Genomic DNA, 21,495 nt, shown 5'->3' with positions numbered 1-21,495 from the left:
ATTTATATGTTTATTGCGTGACATGTTCACTGGCACAACTAGTGTGTATACAGAACAGGGATTAAGCAAGAAGAATAAACAAAAATAATAATAAGCACACAAGCGGTGTGTGTGTTGCTGAGCTTATTATATATATGTATGTTGCCAAAAGAATCGAAACAATTTTCCAAAAAAAAAAACAAAAGAATCAAATCAAAAGGCAGATGAACAACTACTACAAAATTTGCTTTTTTAGCACATCAAAAGTATTCAATTCTCATCATCAGCATCAATATTTTCCGAGTATTATTCAATTCAATTTGCTCGGCAATTGAAACCAGATGATTAAAAATTAATCGGACCAAAGTGCTTCATCCCCTTTTGAAGATGCTGAAGAATATACTCATCTGAAAAGGAAAAGCCTCTAGCGTATACTTCCCCATTCCATGCTGGTGCCTGTCAAATTTCAACCAAACGGGGCAAAAAAATAATAAAACGAAGAACAAACAAAAAATCACATTGCATGAAGATAGATTTGATATTAGTTTATGAGCATACAATGTTAACCACATTATGACAGGTCGCATAACGAGAAGCAGGCTGGGGTCGGGGAATCTCCCAAGCAAAAAAATTATAGCTTATTTTTGAAAATAAAATCCGAATTGAATTTTAATTTAAATTCGATGTCAAATTATGACAACCCGCAATCTCAAAAATCTCATCTCATAGCAAAAAGAAATTATAGCTTGTTTTCGAAAATAAAATTCAAATCGAATTTCAATTTAAATTCGATATCAAATTATGATAACTCGCCGTCTCAAAAATCTCATCTCATACCAAAAAAAAAAATTATAACTTGTTTTTGAAAATAAAATTCGAATCGAATTTCAATTTAAATTCGATATCAAATTATGAAAATCCTCCGTCACAAAAACCCCGTCTCATATTTCGTAGATAATAGTAGGTAGAGTACATTGGTAGGTAAAAAGTACCTGAACGCTCTTGGAGAAGAAGAACCGAGTCCTTTGAGCGAAAAAAAAAATGGCGAGGTCATAGAGCACAAAGGATGAGCTTGGGAGCGGGAAAGGCGAGGCCTGCAAAACAAACGAGGCAAATGGTAATGAGATAGTGAGAGCACCAAGTGATTGGCTTCCACTTGATCTCCACGCTCGAGCTCTTCATCGCCTTCTTCCCCCCGAAAACCGGTTCCTTAGAGAGATCGAAGCTCGATCCCTTCATCCTCAGCTCCATAACGCACCGAGTCAAGGCCCTACCATCACTCCTCTCCCTCAAAAGCTGCCGCCTCACTTTCCACAGCCTCAACAGCTTCACGTGAGCCAATGACACCAAAAAAACCGACGTCAAACCCGATAGGAGACCCGGTATCCACCATTTTTTACAAACATGGTCTTGCTCTTCCTTGGAGTGGATTGAAGAGGTGAAGAGCAGGATCAAGAAGAAGGCGTGGAAGAGGAAGAAGGAGCAGCAGAGGTGGAAGATCTCTTGTCTTGTGGACTCGAGTCGGGTTTCTTTACGGGCAATTCTGCGGCCATAGAGATCCTCCTCTCTCTGCCAGAGCTTGAGGAGGAGGAGATGGCCGGGGCTTTGGGAGATTTCCGTTAATGGGTGGTGGTGGATTGCCGACATCACCATCTCCATGTTGTTGTTGTTGTTGTTGAGATTTTTTCGCTTGTGTTCTTCGTCGACCGGGATTTCGACCACCACGTGGGATTCTTTCGATTCCCCCATTGCCGATTACTGGTTACTGATTAGAATAAACTGAAGGAAAATAATAAAATCTGAAGAACTGAGATAAAGAAAAAATGAGAGAACAAAACAACGTGCGGAGAAAAAAATGAATGAAGGAGAAATGTTGGGAGCTTTGAGGAATGTTTGCTGAGAGATGGAGAGAGAAATGAATTGTTGTTGTTGAAGTTTTAGTGAGAGAAAGAAGAAGAAGAAGAAGAGTTTGGTACTTAAGCTGGGATTTGTTGGGGAGGAGAGAGGGAGAGAGAGGGGAAGTCGGATTTTGTAACGGTTACTTTTGTTCTTCTTCTAGCTTTCCAAACGGTCTAATTCTTGGTTCATTTATTTTATTTTATTGGTTTTTTCCCCAACGGTAACATATTAATCTTATATGGGCTTCAGAACAAGTCAGGGCCCAAGATGCTAAAGCCCCAGCAGCTAATAATTAGCCCAGTTGTGGGGCCTTTACTTTCATGTCATGTCATCAAGGGCTTTGTCTGGCCCAATGGTTTGATAATAAATGGATGGAATTTATTAAAAGGAAATAGTAAAAAATATGTGAATATGAAAAGTTTAAGAAAGTATATAGGTTAATTTTTAGTTATAAAAATTAATAGGTTATAACTTATCAAGTTATAGTTCATAATCAGATAAGTTATGGATAAACTTGTCAAGTTATGGTTCATAATCAGATAAATTATGGATAATTATAGACAATAACTTGTCAAATTATGGTTCATAATCAGACTAGTTATGAACGAAAACAGTAATTTAGACTATTTATTAACTTATGTAAATTATGGCCTATTAATTTTAAGTCATCTCAAGTTTTGACCTATTTTTCTCTTTCTCCCTTTATTAAAAATCTGCCTTGTACATTATCCCCCCTCCCCTATACATACTTTCTAATATTCAGAAATTATAAAAATAAAAATAAAAACTTGAAATTTGTTTCAATTTTCAAATTTCTCTTCTTGGTTAGATCGAGATAGATTTGTGTATTCTTTCTGGCTCATCCTTACTAAACACTCTACGTATATGAACAAACATTGATATATTTATGTGATGATAGTTATTACATTTTTATTTTTATATACACACAAGTAAATACACTCACAATCCCGTTAGGCCTACAAATGCCTTTACGAAGATGAGTACATAACAGACCTATAAGTGGAATCTATTAAATTACACCTTTTAGGCAATTACAACTTGAGAAATTGTAACATATAGCAATTTTTCTAAACTTTAAGTAATAAATATCATAATTATTTTTTTAGTTAGTAAATAAAAAATTCTTAAAAATCTGAATTTATTTTTTCTATTTTACTCATATTTTAAATTATAGCTACCATTAAAAGCCTAAAATTTTTTTCTAAAATTGAAAAATCCTAAAATTTCTCTCTCCTCTCTCCCCCTCAACAAAGCATGTTTTCTTTCTCTTCCTCCCCTCTTTCTTTCACAGTGCTCTCTCTCAATAGGTTCTCTCTCTCATCTCTTCATCTCTTTCAAGATTCTCTCTCCTCAGCTCTCTTTTTCTTGGTTGTCTCTTTACTTGTTCGCTTTCTCTCACTTGGCTCGCTCACTCTCACTCTCTTCACTCACACTCTCTCTCTGCTGAGGGCTATGCAACTCTTTCTTGTCAGAGATGGTCAGCCATAGCACAGACGAGAATCAAAGACGAAGGAGGCTAGATCTGAGGAGGAGAGGCGAGGTTTAAAAAGGGGTATTTTCGGACTTTTTAGAAAATTATGATCTTTAAATTTGCTATTATTTTTCATACTAAAAAAATATGCTATAATTTTTTATTGACATTTTAAAATATGTTATTTCTCTTATTCTTCCTTACAACTTCCAAACAATTGTAACTTAATAGGGTCCACTTATAAGTTTATTATGTCAGAAATAGTGTCTTTAAAACATGAGATGTAACATAACAAGATATTGAATGAGTATATTACGTTAATAGGGTTCCGCTATATTAACAGTGCGGATAACACAATTCCATTCCAATATAACGAGATATTAAATGAGTGTATTACGCATAATGAGATTATGTAGAACATAAACATAGACACAATATGAATTTATGATCATTTCAGTTAAGAATAGAAATTCTAATTGAGTCTACCGATAGTCATATATAGAACGATCTTAATCCTGAGTTATTAACATACTCCTAATTGTGGATTTATGTCTTTTGACTTATTCGGTATGGATTTTGATATTACTAAATCCTATTCCTTGTATCTTGGATACATGATGAAGTGGATAGCTGATAATGTTAATATACGAGATGAAATCCATTCTTTTTTAAGAAAGAAGCAGATACATAATTCTCTTTAGGGTTGATTCAGTACTTGGATTAGTAAGAGCTCCGATTCATGAATTTGTTTTATGAATCACTATCCATTAGAGAATCAATGGTACTCAAGGATAAAAAGATGTAATTAGAGAGGTTAACAAATTTTTACCTAGCTCTAATTATGAATTATTTATGGAGGATTGATTTATATATAGTGACTATATCAAATGGACTCTTCAAGTTATTAGAAGTAAATAAATGTCTATAATTTTGAGAGTGCAATTTTAAGTTTTTAGTGGAGTAACTTTTAGAATTAATAGAATTAATTAATTAATTATATAGTTTAATTAATTATTAATTTTATTGGAGTTTAGAATTATAGGTCCATGAGTCCCCGCGTCATCCTTGTAATATTTGTGAGACAAGATAAATTATTAGAATTTAATATCACTCGAAATAAATAATGTGATTATTTAATTTAATTAATTTTAGAATATATTGTGGTAGGACCACTGTTGGGATATGTGTCCTTAAGCATGAGATGTAATGAGTATATTTTATTATTTGATTAATAAAAATATTTATTCATTATTTATGTGCATGTATTATAGAATACTTGATGAATATCATCAAAAATTTCGTGATTATTTATGTAACATTAAATATTGATATAAGTGTTATATACGAGAGGATAATATTTAAGGATAATAATCGAAACGACATTCGTAATAAATTTAATTAAAGGTTTAGAATCTTTAATTAAAACATTACTAATACATGTCATTCCCATTAAGAATGAAATGGTGTTATCTGCATCATTAATATAGAGGGATATTGAATGAGTGTATTATGCATAATGAGATTATGTAGAATTGAGACACATACACAATTTGATTTTATGATAATTTTCGTTAAATATTGAAAATCAAATTTGAGTCTACCGATGATCATATATAGAATTATCTTAATCCTGAGTTATTAGTAGACTCCTATTTATGGATTCGTGTTCTTTGACTTACTCGATACAGATTTCGAGATCTTAAATCCTATTCCTTTTATCTTGGGAACATGATGAAATGGGTAGCCGGGAATGCTAATATACAAGATGAAATTCATTCCTTTTTCTTTGAAGAAGCAGATAAATAATTCCCTTGAGGATTGATTCGTTACTTGAATAAGTAACGAGCTCGTATTCATGAATGTGTTTTATGAATATACTATTTATTAGAGAATCAATGATACTCAAGGATAAAGATGTAATTATAGAGGTTAGCGGATTTTACCTAACTATAATTTTGAATTATTTATGAAGGATCGATTAATATGTAGTGACTATATCAAATGGACGCTTTAAGTTCTTAGAAGTAAAGTATGTCTATAATTTCGAGAGTTTAACTCTAAGATTTTAGTGGAGTAACTTTTGAAATTAATAGAATTAATTAATTAATTAAAGAGTTTAATTAATTATAAATTTTATTGGAGCTCAAAATTATAGGTCCATAAGTCCCCCCGTAGTCCCCGTCATCCTTGTATTATTTGCAAGACAAGATGAATTATCGAGATTTTGTTTCACTCGCGAATAATTAATTGAGAATTAATTATACATTAAATAATGTGATTATTTAGTCACACACTGTGGTGGGACCACATGGGGCATGTGACACCGGAAAAAATCTCACCGGGATTTTAGTTGTTTGCTCTCCAAGTAATCCGGTTTACTTGTGCGACAAGTTTTTCCAATTAAATTCAATAAGGGAAGTAAGATGTTACTTTATTTGGAGTTGAATTTAAGCCAAAATTGAAAACTAGATTAGGAAGGAATTTTCTTCTTATTTCCTAAGAGATGGCCGGCCACCCTATAGCAAAAGGGAAGGAAAGTTTGTTTTCAAAAGAAAAAGGGGAACTATATTTTTAATGAGATTAAAAATATAGTAGTTACCAATTTCTTATTTTCTTTGTTTGCTAGCAAAGACTTCTCCTAATTATCTATAAATAGGAGACAATAGAGATTGGAGAAGGTTGATTGATTTTCTCATAACTTTGCTAGGTTGGCCAAAAGTCCTATGAGAGAAAAAGAGAAGAAAAGTTCTTCCAATTTTCTCAATTCTTTCACATACAAGCGTTGATAGTGAAAGAATACTAAACTAGTGAGCGAACGTTTCGATAGTTATACCTTGAGCCCACACTCATCATCTTGTGAAATCAAGGAGTAGACGAGAAAGGCTTAGGTGTTCTAAGAAAGCTTTTGGAGTGAGGAACGTTCGTTGGCTAAAGACCTCAAGTTCTCTTCCTAATTGTTAGCATTGTATCTTTTCTTACATATTAATGAGATTAATTTATTTTGGCATAAATTAATATATTCTATAACATATTCAAAAGGTTTTATGAAAATTTTTTGTTATATATTATCCGCACCACCACGCTTCCGCACCTAAAAAAAGTTTCGAAAACCAACAATTGGTATCAGAGCGGTCTATAGACTATATTAATTTTTGCTGTGATGACGTGTCAACCGAGAAATTTATCAGAATTATTGTGTAGAATAATATTTCCTAGAATGCTTTGTATTATTAATATGAATACTTTTATGATAAGTATTTGTTGATATAAATAGGAAATGGTGAGTTATAAGTTAAAAATCAGAAATTTCTGAACTACGATATAGTTACAGATTTTTGAACAATGTTTAAGAAAGAAGTAAGGAACGTTGTGTTAAACCCACAAGTGGGTAAGCACATGAATGTTAAGGTTAAGAAATGAGAAGGAATTGAAAGAAATCAATTCTAGGGTTTTAGAAACAATCAAAATGAAAAATGGATGAAAAAGGGGCTCGGAAGGCCGAATCGCGTAAATTGGGGTTTCGACTGATTTAAGTGAACCGAGTAAAAATTTGTTGACCAAAACGTTGCCCTCAAAAAGTTAGTCAAGAATGGTCAAGGTTGACTAAGTTGACCAACTGTTTGAAACACGCAGATAAAACGCATACCAGACAGGAATTAAACAGAACATAAATGAGATAATTATTATGAACAGATGGCTAGGATTTAAAGTAATTAAATTGATGAGTGGCTGAGATAAGGACATGTGGAAAGCAAAAAAAAAAAGGGACAGACGGCCAACTTAGTGAGGAAGCAAGAGATATTTGTTGGAATTTTTACAAAAAAGTCCTTGGAAAAGTCAAATTTTGCATTGTTTGGTCTCTTGCTTTTGATGGTCGGTTCGATGATGAAAAAATACAAGTAAGTGGTCACTTTTCACGTGGAAAAAAAACCAGAGAGCCCAGCCAAGAGAAAAAGAGCAGAAAAAAATTTCCAAAGTGAAAAAAAGAGGAATTTAAGCAGAAATCGACGGAATTACCGAGGAATAGCGTCACCGAGGCTTGTTCTTCGTTCCCTGAGGTGAGATTTCACATTTTTCCTCTTATTTCCTCTTCCTTGGTTGCCATGGAAGAGTAAGGAAAGTATGAAATTTTTTTTACTAAAAATGGTGATTTACTTGTAATGGTTAAGGAACTTGAAATCGAGTGAACTAAGGATAAATTCTTGGTTATTGAACTTTTGTTTCTAGCAATTCTTGATATAGAGAATTTTAATAGAAATATGGAGAAACCCTAGAACCATGATGATGTTGATGGTGTATTTGAAAGAGAAAGGATATGATTTATGTTTAAAGGTGAAAATAATGGATAAAATGAGCTAAAGTTAGCAGAAAACATAGAGAAATAGGCAGAACTCTGCCGAAATTTGATTTGAGCATTTGAACTAAAATCGGATTTCAAGAGGAATAAGGGATTAAAGTATGAAAAGTAAGTCGATTCAATAATCGGTGATGTATAGAAACCGAACATAATAAGAATTCACAGTTTTGGACCAAAATTGAAAATTATGCCCATGACTGAGGAGGGTGTGCGGTTTTAGTACACATTCTTAAAAAAAAAAAGTGGCATTGAATACCAAACATAAGGATTGTAGATCTTTCCGAATTAAATTTTAATGTAACTATTGATCTTAGATTTTGAATCTAACGATCAGAAATTTATGCAATATGATCGGTTGAAGATCGAAGTCAGAAAGCATCAAGTGAGACAAAGGACGCAACATTAGCGAAACTTCTGTAAGTATCAGTAATTTTTCTTCTCTACAACGCGAATAAATTTATTTCTTTATGTTGCTCAATCTGAGCATATTGTAGACTAAATGTATGCTAGAATGTGAAAGATGACTCCTGAATGTTGGATACAATGTTATGCATGTATCTACAAGACTTAAGTAGCAGTAGAATTTTATTTAGTGAAAAATATGTATCGACGTCAAGTCAAGATCAAGTTAGGAGAAAAAGTTAAACTTTACTGAAAAGTTAATCTCATGATAAATTGCTCAAAAATGCACAAACTCATAAGATTTAACTAAAGTTACCGTTTCAATGAGAAAATTGATAAACGATAAGAGACCAAACATCCTGTTTGTACCAGCCTTCGAAGGAAAGGTTATTATGAGACTGAAAGAGATGAAACTGTGACTGAGCTGGATTGGTTAGCTACCCCACTCCTCATTGGTTATGCGCGCTATGGTACAACAGGACATAGCTCATAAGAAGTAAAAGACAAGAAAATGAAAAACAGAAACCGTTCCATATAAAGGTACTGTATCTGTAAAGAAGAATGAAAAGAATGAGAAACACAATATGAAAGTGGTTCAGAACATGAAAATACAATGTGAACGACTAAAGTGAGACGAAACCTGAATAAAGTATGTAATGAAAGAAGAAGAACATAAGCAATACATGTTCTAGTAGTACATAGTATCTTAGGATATTTGACATCAATGCATATATGGGTATGCATAATTAATGCATCTATTATGACCTACTGTTACTTACTGAGCGAAAGCTCATTAAGTTTGTTCGTGTTTTAAGAAGCTCGAGTAAGGCACCAGCTCCCTGAAACTTGTTGTTGGGCATACAGAAAGGATGTAGCAGCGAAGTGTGGGCAAATGGGTAGTGGATGCATTACGTGTTTTGAAAATGCTGCTGAGCTTTATGTGTATAAAGTAAATAATATTTTATGAATATAGATGAGTTATGTAACAAAAGTTGAGTTTACGAGACAGTGAGGCTATGCATAGCAACCTCTAGTTACAAGGTATGATTAATGTATCTAAATGCTACAACATTAATGGAATGCATAGAAAAATGCTATAACATTAACGGAATGCATAGCAAAATGCTACAACATTAACAGAATGCTACCAAAATGCTACAGCATTAAGACATATGAATGGTTGAAAAAAATTAGCTTGAATTTTTAAGAGGTTATAATTAGAAAGTAGTAGAGGATGAGTAATGCTAAGTATGAATGTAGGATGATGATCAAAAGTTAGGATCGTCACAGTTGGTATCAGAGCGAAGGTTCTGCCACCCACCCACAGTTTGCTGAGCATCTGACTCTACAATGTCCAAGTAAGTTATTATTTCTTTTGAATTTAGAATTCAGTGTGTGAATTTGTCTTTATAGGATATACGGTATGGTTCGAACAAGACGAACTCAAACGGTTCCACGTGGGTTTCATAGAAGAAGTATCTAGGGTCCAAAAAGGGGAAGACGACCGCATAGCTACCCTTTATACTAGAAGTGGAACCTATACCTTTAGAGGTACCTTTACACCCTAATAGAATAGTTGAGCCACCTCTGATTGATAGGGAAGTGCAAGTAGCTATGATTAGAGACCCAATAGGTTCTAGGGTTGCTGCAAGAGCTGCTTTTGTACTTTATCAATATAATCTACCTATGTATGATGGTCAGGCTCACCTAACTATGTTGCAAGATTAGCTACACCGAATTGAATATCTGATGGTAGCTTATGAAATTGATGAGAGTGATTGGGTGATTCTAGCAGCCGGCCTATTAGAGTGGAAACAAGAAATGCACATGAGGTGCCATGGGGTGATTTTTACAGTTTATTGTTAGCTCAATTTCCACCAAGAGAGGCACCTGTTAGGATAGCACTAGAGGTTGCCTCTACCTCACAGGTTCAGCCATATACTAGGGAGACAGAATTTGTGCGAATGGAAATATATATATATATATATAAGGTGGATAGATTTAAGATGCAACCTTATAACACCGTGGCAATTTATGCTAGACGATTCTTTAGTGAGATTATGACTGATTGCACTATCGAGTTAAAAGAACAAGATGCATGTTTCATATTTTGGAGGGGGTTAATAGAAGAGTTGCGAAGTATGGTATTTTCACGATGGGAAGTTACATATACCCTCACCCAATTTGTAGAGGAAGTAACATAGTTAGAAGAAACATTAGCTATTGAACGAGAGGAACAAGAACGACGCGACAATGAGTGTCGAATGGAGTTTGAACGTAGGTAGAGAGAATACCTACGTAGAAATAGATCAGTGGAGGTGTATTCTGGAATAGAAGTTGGAACAACATCATCACCCCAACAACAGGGACAAGCAAATATGGATCCCCAAAACACTGTAAATACAAGTGAGGAAGAAGATCCGGAGGAGGATTTTGGGGAAGCTAATGGGGAAGAAAATAGGAATTATGCAGATGTATAATATGATGTAACGTTTCGATTATGATGTTACATTATAACAATGTAAATATGCATTGTAGATGTATATGTCAATCATACTTGCTTTATGTAAGTAATGAATGATGAATGTATATGTATGTTTGAGCGAATATGTCTATGTATATGTAAAGAGGTATACAAATGAATCAAATATAGGAAAAAAATGCGGTTACCTAAGGAATCAATTTTTTTTTTCAAATGATAAGTGTGGTTAAAATGCTACCAGAATGCTACCACATTTAATAAAAGTTGTATTATTTTAAAACAACTCTATGTTATGAGATGCTGTTAAGATTTATTTAGATATATAAATACACACATATCCAGAAATTTAACCATGTTTACCACTGTTCCTCTTATGTAGACACACGAAAACATGGTTCGTCCACGTAGAGAACGTTTGGTTCAAGTAGTAGGAGTGGATTTAGCTGCCACCATAGCTAACTTACAAGCTAGACTGGAGGCTCAAGAGCACAAAAAAAGAATTTACGGGCACAGTTAGAGTAAAGAGATTAAGAACAGGAGCAAAGAATAGCGCCACCTGTTCAACCTGCACCGCAACTAGAGCCTGCGGCGATACCAGAAATGGTGTCACAAGCTATGCTTTTCACTAATCAGGAACCATTATATGTACAATTTCATAGGATGAAGCCACCAAAATTCGAAGGTTCCACTGACCCACTGGAAGCTGATGAGTGGTTAACTTTACTCTAAATGATTCTGGATTTCATGAATCTAATGGAGCAAGAAAAAGTTCTCTGTGCTTCGTATGTGCTAAAGAAAGATGCTCACTACTGGTGGGAGACAGTGTTAATAAGAAGAAATGTGGCAATAATGACTTGGAATGAATTCTTGGAGGAATTCAATGCTAAATACTATGAGACTGTAGGTTTTCGAGTTCAACAAAATGAATTCAATAATTTGAAGCAAGGTGATATGACTGTTACGGAGGCTTGTCGTAAGTTCGATCGATTGGCAAGGTTATGCCCTCAGCTAGTGCCAACAGAAATGGAAAGGGTGCGACGAATGTTAGTGTTGTTTCGCCCCGAAATAGCTATAGTAGTAGACAGTGGGGAAGGACCACCCACAATAGTGGCAGATTGTGTTGGTAGAGTAGTCTGAGCAGAATATCATCTGGCCTAAGCTAAGGAAGAAAGAGCCAAATTTTGGGAAGCCAAGAAAAATGATCAAGCTCAGGTAAAGCAAAGCCCAAAAGGGGAATTAAAGGAATAATCAAGTTGACCAGAGTAACCAAGTTAATAGAAGTGGACAAGGGAATCGAGCCCCATAAAGTCATCCGCAAAATAACCAAAACCCGAATAAAAAGAAGAGAAATTTTGATGGAAATTGAAACATTCATTTTCAGAATCTGCAACAGAGACAAAAGCGCAACACGAATGTAGTTGAGTGCCCTAAGTGCGGAAGGAAACATTCAGGTGTATACCGATATGGAATAAACAGTTGCTATATATGTGGCAAAAAGGGTCATTATTCCTGGAACTGTCCTCAGAATTTAAATAGACAGTCCACTAGCCAAGAAAACGCGATGCAAATAAGAGTTGAGGAAATGCAACCAAAACAAGATAGAATAGAAGCCCTGTCTCAAACCAATGCTAGATTGCTGGCATACACGAGAAATGATGCGGAAGATGGCACGTCAAGAGTAGTGATAGGTTAGCTTACTATTGCTCAGCACTTAGCCTACACATTATTTGATTCCGGTGCATCACATTCGTTTGCATCATATGGATTTACTAGGAAATTAAATTATGCTAAGAATAGAATTGGTCAGACATTTAGGACTACCCTGCAATCTGGAGAAATTCTATTGTCTGAATTTAGGCATGAGCATGTACCGATAGTCATAGCTAATAGGGGGCTATACACAGATCTAGTCGTATTAAAGATAATCGACTACGACGTCATCCTAGGAATGGATTTCTTAGGAAAATATCAAGCTGCTATCGATTGTCATAAAAGGAAAGTGATTTTCTAACCTGATGGGGAAGAAACTTTTAAGTACGTTGATCACTCTAAGTGTACCCCCATGCAAGTAATTAATGCAATGGAAGCAAGGAAATTACTTACTAGTGGTTGCGAAGGATATCTAGTTCGTGTTGCGGATACAACTAAAACTAGTAAGTTACAACCAAAAGATGTGCCGATAGTTTAAGATTTTATGGAAGTCTTTCCAGAAGAATTACTAAGATTGCCACCGAAATGTGAGATTTCGTTTGAAATTGAACTTTTACTTGGAACGACACCAATTTCTAAGGCTCCTTATAAGATGGCTCCAGCAGAACTTAAGGAATTAAAAACGCAACTGCAAGAATTAATGGATAAAGGATTTATCCGACCAAGTTATTCCCCTTGGGGAGTCCCTGTTTTATTTGTAAAGGAGAAAGATGGCTCGTTAATGATGTGTATTAACTATCGTGAGCTCAATAAGGTCACGATAAAGAATAAATATCCTCTGCCCAGGATCAATGACTTATTTGACCAACTCAAGGGGGCGGTAATATTCTCAAAGATTGATTTACGATCTGGATACCACCAATTAAAGATTAGGGAGCAAGATATATCAAAAACGGCTTTCAGAACGCGTTATGGACACTACGAGTTTCTTGTAATGCCGTTTGGACTAACTAATGCCCAGCAGGTTTTATGGATTTGATGAATCGTGTTTTTAAGGAATACTTGGATAAATTTGTTATTGTTTTTATCGATGACATACTAATTTATTCAAGTAATAGTAAGGAACATGAATAACACTTAAGAATTACTCTTTAAACGCTAAAAAGACATAAACTATATGCTAAATTCTCTAAGTGTGAATTTTGGCTCAATGAAGTTCATTTCTTGGGGCATGTAGTCTTAAAAGACGGAATTTCGGTAGATCCAACAAAGATAGAAGCAGTTAGTAACGGGCCCGCACCAAAAAATGTAACGGAGATCCGTAGTTTCTTACGTTTGGCCAGATATTACAGAAGATTTGTACAATGTTTTGAAAAACTAGCTGCACCACTTACTGCCCTCACATGAAATGAGAAGAAGTATGAATGGACCGAAAAATGTGAGAAAAGTTTTCAAAAATTGAAACGAAAGTTAACTACTGCACCAATCCTTACTACCCCAAAGGATGGAGAAAAGTTTGACATATACAGTGATGCTTCCAAACTAGGACTGAGAGCGGTATTGATGCAAAATGGAAAGGTAATTGCGTATGCATCTCGACAATTGAAATCTCATGAGAGAAACTATCCTACTCATGATCTTGAATTAGCGACAATAGTTTTTGCTTTAAAGATATGTATGCATTATTTATATGGTGCACAATGTTAGATTTTCACTGATCATAAAAGCCTCAAGTATTTCTTCACTCAGAAAGAACTTAATATGATGCAAAACATATGGTTGGAGTTAGTAAAGGATTATAATTGTGAAATCCTTTATCACCCTGGAAAAGCCAATAGGGTAGCTGATGCTTTTAGTCGTAAGACTACCGAGTTAAGTCATATGTCATTTCATGGATTCCCAACACCTTTACAAAAGGATATTCATTCATTAGGATTGGAGCTAATTACAGGCAAATTAGCCACTCTGCAGATTCAACCATCTATTTTTGACAAGATAACAGAAGCTCAACATCAAGATTTTACTCTTGACTAGTGTTGGAAAGAAGCGGAGGAAGGAAAAGAGACAGAATTCAAAGTCTCTGATAGGGGAATACTCACATTTTGAGGAAGGATTTGTGTTCTAAAAGATGAAAATCTTAATAGTCAAATTCTTTCTGAAGCTCATAATACCCCTTATTCGATACATCCAGGAGCGACGAAGATGTATCAAGATCTAAAACAACACTTTTAGTGGAGGTTTATGAAGAATGACATCGTGGACTATGTTAGTCGTTGTTTAACATGTCAAAGGATTATAGCTGAGCATAAACGTCCAGTTGGAGAGCTGCAACCTTTAGATGATCTAGAATGGAAATAGGAGCATATAACCATAGATTTTGTGGTAGGATTACCCAAAACAAGTGAAGGTTATGATGCAATATGGGTAATAGTTGATAGATTGACTAAATCTGTCCATTTTGTACCCATAAAAGTGACGTATACCTTAGAAATGTTAGCAGAGTTGTACGTCAACAACATAGTTAAACTGCATGGAATACCTTTATCCATTGTCTCAGATCAGGATAGTCGCTTTACCTCAACATTTTGGAAGAGTGTACAAGAAGCCATGGGCTCAGAATTAAGATTTAGCACAACTTTTCATCCTCAGACTGATGGACAGTCGGAACGTACCATCCAAACTTTGGAAGATGTGCTTAGAGCATGTGTGATGGATTTTAAAGGAGCATGGAATAAGAAATTGTCATTGATAGAATTCTCGTATAACAACAGTTATCAAGCTTCAATCGGTATGCTACCCTATGAAGCTTTGTACGGAAGAAAGTGCAGATCTCCCATTCATTAGTATGAAACTAGGGAGAAGCAATTACATACGACAGAATTCATTCAGGAGGCGGTAGAATCTATCTAAAAAATCCATCAAAGGATGAGGACAGCACATGACCGTAAGAAAGCTATGCTGATAAGCGCATAAGACCTTTAGAGTTTAGTGAAGGGAATCAGTTCTCTTGAAGATTGCACCCATGAAAGGTGTTATGCGTTTTGGCAAGAAAGGTAAATTGGGCCCGAGGTATATAGGACTTTTCCAGATTACCAAACGAATAGGAAAAGTAGCCTATTGACTAGCCTTACTGTCAGAATTAGCTGCGGTACATGATGTATTTCACGTCTCGATGTTAAAAAAGTATATACCCGATCCATCCCATGTTATAGAACATGAACCGATTCAAATTTACGAAGACATGACTTATGAGGAACAACCACTGTAAATACTTGCACAAGAAGAGAAACGTCTTCGTAATCGAAGTATTCCACTTGTAAAGATATTGTGAAGGAATCAAAAAGTGGAAAAAGCAATATGGGAACGCGAAGATGAGATGAGAATGAAGTACCCCCATTTGTTTTGATTTTTTAGGACGAAAATTTTTAAGGAGGGGTGATTGTCATGATCGAGAAATTTATCAAAATTATTGTGCAGGATAATATTTCCTAGAATCCTTTGTATTATTAATATGAATACTTTTATGATAAGTATTTGTTGATATAAATAGGGAATGACGAGTTATACGTTAAAAATTAGAAATTTTTGAACTACAATATAGTTACAGATTTTTAAGAAAGAAGTAAGGAACGTTGTGTTAAACCCACAAGTGGGTAAGAACATGAATATTAAGGTTAAGAAATGAGAAGGAATTGAATGACATCAATTCTAGGATTTTAGAAACAATCCGAATGAAAAATGGACGAAAAAAGGGGTTCGGAAGGCCGAATCACGTCAATTAGGGTTTTGAATGATTTAAGTGGACCGAGTCAAAATTTATTAAGGAAGAGTAGACCAAAACGTCACCCTCGAAAAGTTAGTCAAGAATAGTCAAGGTTGACTAAGTTGACCAACTGTCTGAAAAATGCAGATAAAACGCACACCGGACATGAATTACACAGAACAGAAATGAGATAATTATTATGCATGTATGGCTAGGATTTAAAGTAATTAAATTGATGAGTGGCTGAGATGAGGACATGTAGAAAGCAAAAAAAAGGGGGGCAGCCGGCCAATTTAGTGAGGAAGCAAGAGCTATGTGTTGGAATTTTTGTAAAAAAGTCCTTGAAAAAGTCAAATTTTACATTGTTTGTCCATTGCTTTTGATGGTCGGTTCAATGATGAACTAATACAAGTAAATAGTCACTTTTCACGTGGAAAAAAAACCAGAGAGCCTAGCTAAGAGAAAAAGAGAGGGAAAAAAATTCCAAAGTGAGAAAAAGAGGGATTTAAGCAGAAATCGACAAAATTATCGAGAAATAGCGTCACTGAAGCTTGTTCTTCATTCCCTAAGGTGAGATTTCAAGTTTTTCCTCTTATTTCCTCTTCCTTGGGTGCTGTGGAAGTGTAGGGACTTCCTTGGCTGCCGTGGAAGTGTGGGGAAAGTATGGAAATTTTTTTACTAAAAATGGTGATTTGCTTGTAATGGTTAAGGAACTTGAAATCTAGTGAACTAAGGATAAATTCTTGGTTATTGAACTTTTGTTTCTAGCAATTCTTGATATAGAGAATTTTGATAGAAATATGGAGAAACCCTAGAACCATGATGATGTTGATAGTGTATTTGAAAGAGAAAGGATATGGTTTGTGTTTGAAGGTGAAAATAATGGATAAAGCGAGCTAAAGTTAGCTCGGGAAACATAGAGAAATAGGCGGTCAAAGATCTCAAGTTATCTGCCTGATCGATTGCTAGGTATTTATGTTTATAAATTAACATGATTAATTTATTATTGCGTAAATTAATATAATCTATATAGTATTCAAAAGTTTTATGAAAATTTTTGTTATGCACGATCCGCACTACTACGTTTATGTACTCGAAAACGTTTTGAAAACCTACTTATTATGTATTCCTCCTTTTGAAGGTTTTTGTGGTCGAACTCTCTAGTGGGATTATGTGTCTATGCTTGTGTGTATACCAAGAAAAGTAACCATTATGGTGAGTCCCACATCGATGGAGAATGAGGAAAGCAAGTGGTGATGATTGTAGGGTATGTGGAGGTCAATTTCTAATTGTAAAATTTGTATTAGGGGTTAATGAGCAATTCACAGACGGGTAGATGTTTGATCTGTTTGCCTAAGATGATCTAGCGGATTAGCGTTAAATTAAAGTGCAGAAAATAAAGAGAGACAGTGAAATTTATAGTGGTTCGCTCGAAATAATACGGCTACATCCACTGTAGTTTTTGTTGTTTACACTATGTATGCAGAGAAAATAGTACAAAGAAGCTTGGAAAGCTTTAGAGAGACAACAATGGAGGACAGAGAGAGAAGGCGGCTTTAGGGCATATTGCAAAGGTAATGCACAAGTTGGCGAGTCTTGAGATCCTCTGAAGTTGAGGGAAGTCCTCCTTTTATGGCTACAAACTCTTGTTTTTCAATTAAGGCTAATTTCCTTTTCTTGAATAGAGTTGACTTTCTGATTGTATTTTTATTCAACTTTTCTTGTAGACTTCGTATCTTCTGAGATTTAGACCTCCTTTGGTGCGATCTAGAGCTTTCTCAAAATCCCAGAATGGAAGATTCTAAGGATATTTCTCAGAGCAGTCAACTCCTCTGCTTTGTTGAGCAGTCGCAGTTGACTCTAGATGTTGCTGACGATTTGGGCTGATCTTGAATCTAGGTCTTCTTCTAATTGTCTTTGGTTGCTCAATATGCTTGATGGTCTTCTTAGCTATTGAATCCTTCTGAGAGGCCCTTTTGGATGATGGTTTTCAAGTCTAGTCTACTCGAGTTAGAACGTGTACAGTTACGATTGAGTGATGAAATTTGACCCAAATAGTTTTTAATAGACACCTATTATAGAGTATTCATATATAAGTGTTATGTTAATATGTTAATGTTTAATGGTGCTACAATGTTTGGGAAAAAAAAAGCAAATATGAAAAATTACCTTAAGTTTTCAATCCGCCCAAACTAGAGTGGAAATTGAAGCGAATTTTAAATACAAGGTTTTTTTTTTTTTAGGTTGTATATGGGAGAGTATAATTTCCCTTAAATGAAAAAGTATTGACGGCTCATATGTTGGAGTACAGAATTTTGCTGTTTGTGTTTCATCGTGACACAAAAGTGCATATATTACAATCAGACAAGGATGTTCTTCGATTATTCCACAATAAAATAATATGAAAAGAACAATTGAGAGCTCAATTTTAAAAAGAAAAAAAATCTAAGAATATAAGAATCACAAATGCGGCTTAGAATATTCTTGTCTTTAAAAATATTCTAATGCTACCAACATTGAAAGGCACGGAGCTCACATAAATATACATAATATATATAGGTGTGGTTTTAATGGAACCATATTAATATTTGTCTATTAGTAAGTATCTTCATTTTACTAAATTCAACTCTTTTTCTACTATATTATTACAACCTAACTATTAAAAACTTGTCTCCGACTCCTCATATATATAGTGTAGTTTTAATAATTATTCTAATATTTACTCATCAATAAATATTATTATTTTAGCCATAAGATATTAATTTGACGGTTATAATAAATTAAATAGTTGACTAAAAAGATTAATGACAATTAATAAAATTAAATTTTTATCACGACACGTCATTAAATTTATATATTTAAAAGTGACTATATATGAAAACATAACCATTAAAAGCGCATCCTTATAAAGATATATGTATTGTTTAAGTTCTTTTGATCATACTTTTTCGTGTTACTTAAATAGAGATGTAAATTATATTTTGTGACAGATAAATAATATAATAGGCAAATAAGTCAGTATTACATGTTATGCTTGTCATTTTTATATGTTATAATAAAAGTTTCTTAAAAAATGATAGCAATACCTTATATATATATATGTTTATTATAACCGTGTATATATATATATATATAACGTTATACGGGTATTAATTGTGATAAGTCAACCATATAATTTATTATAATCGTATAAATATATTAATTATGTAGTTGATTAAAAAAATTAAGACAATTAATATCCGTATAAGGTTATATTAATATATAACCATGTATATATATATATAAATTATATAATTGACTACAAAAATTTACGATAATTAATGGAACTGAATTTTACACCACGTCATCAAATTTATATATTTAATTATAACCATTGATTAAAATGTAACCATTAAAAGCTCATTTGATATATATATATAGAAAGCATTTCAACTTTCTAAAAGTTGCACAAAAATTATTTCTTTTTGACCCCTTTTTCGCAAGGTCCATTGTTGAACCAATCTAATGCGATCTTACTTGGCCTCTTTTATTTTTCCAAATTTGCCGATAAAATGTTCTGAGAAGGATTATAATCTCCCGATATTTCCATTAAAAAGTAAGACGCACACAAACATTTCAAAAAATTAACAGAAGACATTCTCATTTTTTTGTCAACTAATTTTTTAACGCGATCAACATGTATTGTCATGTTAGAGATACCTAAAGAGTTTATTATTTACTAAATAATGAAAAATTTATTTATACAAAGGATTTTTGAATTTATTTAAAAAAGAGTACGCATAAAGATAACATTTGAAATGATAGGAATTATAAAAAGAAAGACCAATTAAGTAGAGATACATTTTTAAAAAATTATTTTAACCATCGATAAAAAATAAAATAAGAATACATGCGAAAAAATTACATTTATGGTCATTAGATTAGATTAAATTAAATTAGATTAAATATATTATTATATATAAATTATTGATTATAGATTATATATTATAAATTAGATTGAAAATTTATAACGGGCAACATGAAATTGCTCACATTTCAGATTAGACTATTGAAAAGGTAATTTAATAGCTAAAACATTAGCTTCAATCGGTCGAATAAAAATGCATGTCTTATTATAAGTTTTGCTCAAAAAATAATTACAATGTGAAGGTGATTTTGATAAAAATAAAAATAAAGAGTTGACTTTTTTATGTATGTTATATAGATTATGTAGATTATAATTATAGATTATAAATTAAATTTCTCCATAACGTTAGTGGAATTAGTAGTATATATATTTCTATTTATTACTTTTTAGTAGAAGAAGTCCGGAAACAAAAAAGAAAAAAAGTAATAATAATAAAATTGAAAAAGCTAACATCTGACTAGTATGAAAGGTGGAGCTGGGCTCTCATTTGTCAAATGTCAAAGTGGAAATGTAATTTCTTTTTAAAGGTTTATTTATTTATTTATTTTTTATTAATGTTTCTTTTTAAGTTGGGAGAAGAGGATTGATAGAAACTCATATGGCTTTAATAGGTGCCACGTGTACTACAATGAACTATGGCCCCACCTCTCTTTGTTACCGGACATATCAGTTGCAGTCGACACAAAAGTCAGTGGAGCTTTGTCTTCGTGGAATCCGCACGTGCCGGTAGCCGGTGATCCCTATTGTCCCCATTATTTTTCTAGTTTTATTTACTAAAGGAAATTAGGAATAAAACAGTATTACATTGAGACCACTGACTTTCTATGATATTACACTAACACCCTTGACTTGAAAATCTTTACACCAACACCCTTCTATAAGTTAAAAGTAATGCAGTAACAAGAAAAGAAAAAAAAGAAAGTAATGGAAGTTATTTTTTTACTATTAATTTTTTTTATTTTTATAAAATAATAAAATTACACTTGTAATGGTAACATCCCTGAAACAAAAATCAAATGTCATTTTTAAATACCTCTTCATAGGCTTATTATTTTTTTCTGTTATTATTGTTACTACATGATTTTCATTCTTTTTATTCTCATTAAAATTCATTAAAAATCATAAATAAGCTGAGGGCTCGTTTAGTTCACTGATTCGAGTTGAGATGTGATTTTATGTGAGAGATTTCTACTGTAGTAAAAAAGTTAGATGTGACTGTTTCTGAGAGTTTTTTACTATAATAAAACTCAAATTCTAATCGGTGAAATGAACGAGACCTCAAGATAACTCAGGCATAAGTAAACTTTAGTAATGAATATGTATTATGTAGTAATAAGATGTGAGTCATCATTTTTAAGAAAATTAAGGGTGTGTTTGGAGTTGTTTTTGTTTTTGTTTTTCACGTTTTTTTGAGAAAAAATGAAAACAGGAGAGAAACATTGTTTGTCACAATTAATGATAAAAAACATAAATGAAAAGGATTTTTTAGTTTAGTGTAAAATATGAGAGAAATGAAAAATGACTTTTAGGGCGCGTTTGAAACTCGTTCCAAAATGATTTTATT

At 33.4% G+C, this 21,495-nt stretch overlaps 1 protein-coding gene across 1 annotated transcript; it reads right to left on the bottom strand.

Annotated features, from left to right (window-relative positions):
* Positions 1-49: 49 nt before the first annotated feature.
* Positions 50-1,903, bottom strand: LOC21406524. Its single transcript, XM_010094089.2, has 2 exons — positions 972-1,903; positions 50-435 (listed from the first exon to the last, which is right to left on the bottom strand). Exon 1 carries the CDS (start codon positions 1,726-1,728, stop codon positions 1,030-1,032), a length of 699 nt encoding a protein of 232 aa, XP_010092391.1. The 5' UTR covers positions 1,729-1,903; the 3' UTR covers positions 50-435; positions 972-1,029.
* Between the last annotated feature and the right edge of the window lie 19,592 nt (positions 1,904-21,495).

Source organism: Morus notabilis, unplaced genomic scaffold (genome assembly GCF_000414095.1).
Source record: "Morus notabilis unplaced genomic scaffold, ASM41409v2 Scaffold337, whole genome shotgun sequence".
In the NCBI taxonomy this organism is placed as follows: domain Eukaryota; kingdom Viridiplantae; phylum Streptophyta; class Magnoliopsida; order Rosales; family Moraceae; genus Morus; species Morus notabilis.
This window is presented reverse-complemented; position numbering and strand designations above follow the sequence as displayed.

Coding starts and splice junctions, on each gene's coding strand:
- LOC21406524 (XM_010094089.2), bottom strand. CDS start 1,728: ATGGGGGAATCGAAAGAATCCCACGTGGTGGTCGAAATCCCGGTCGAC.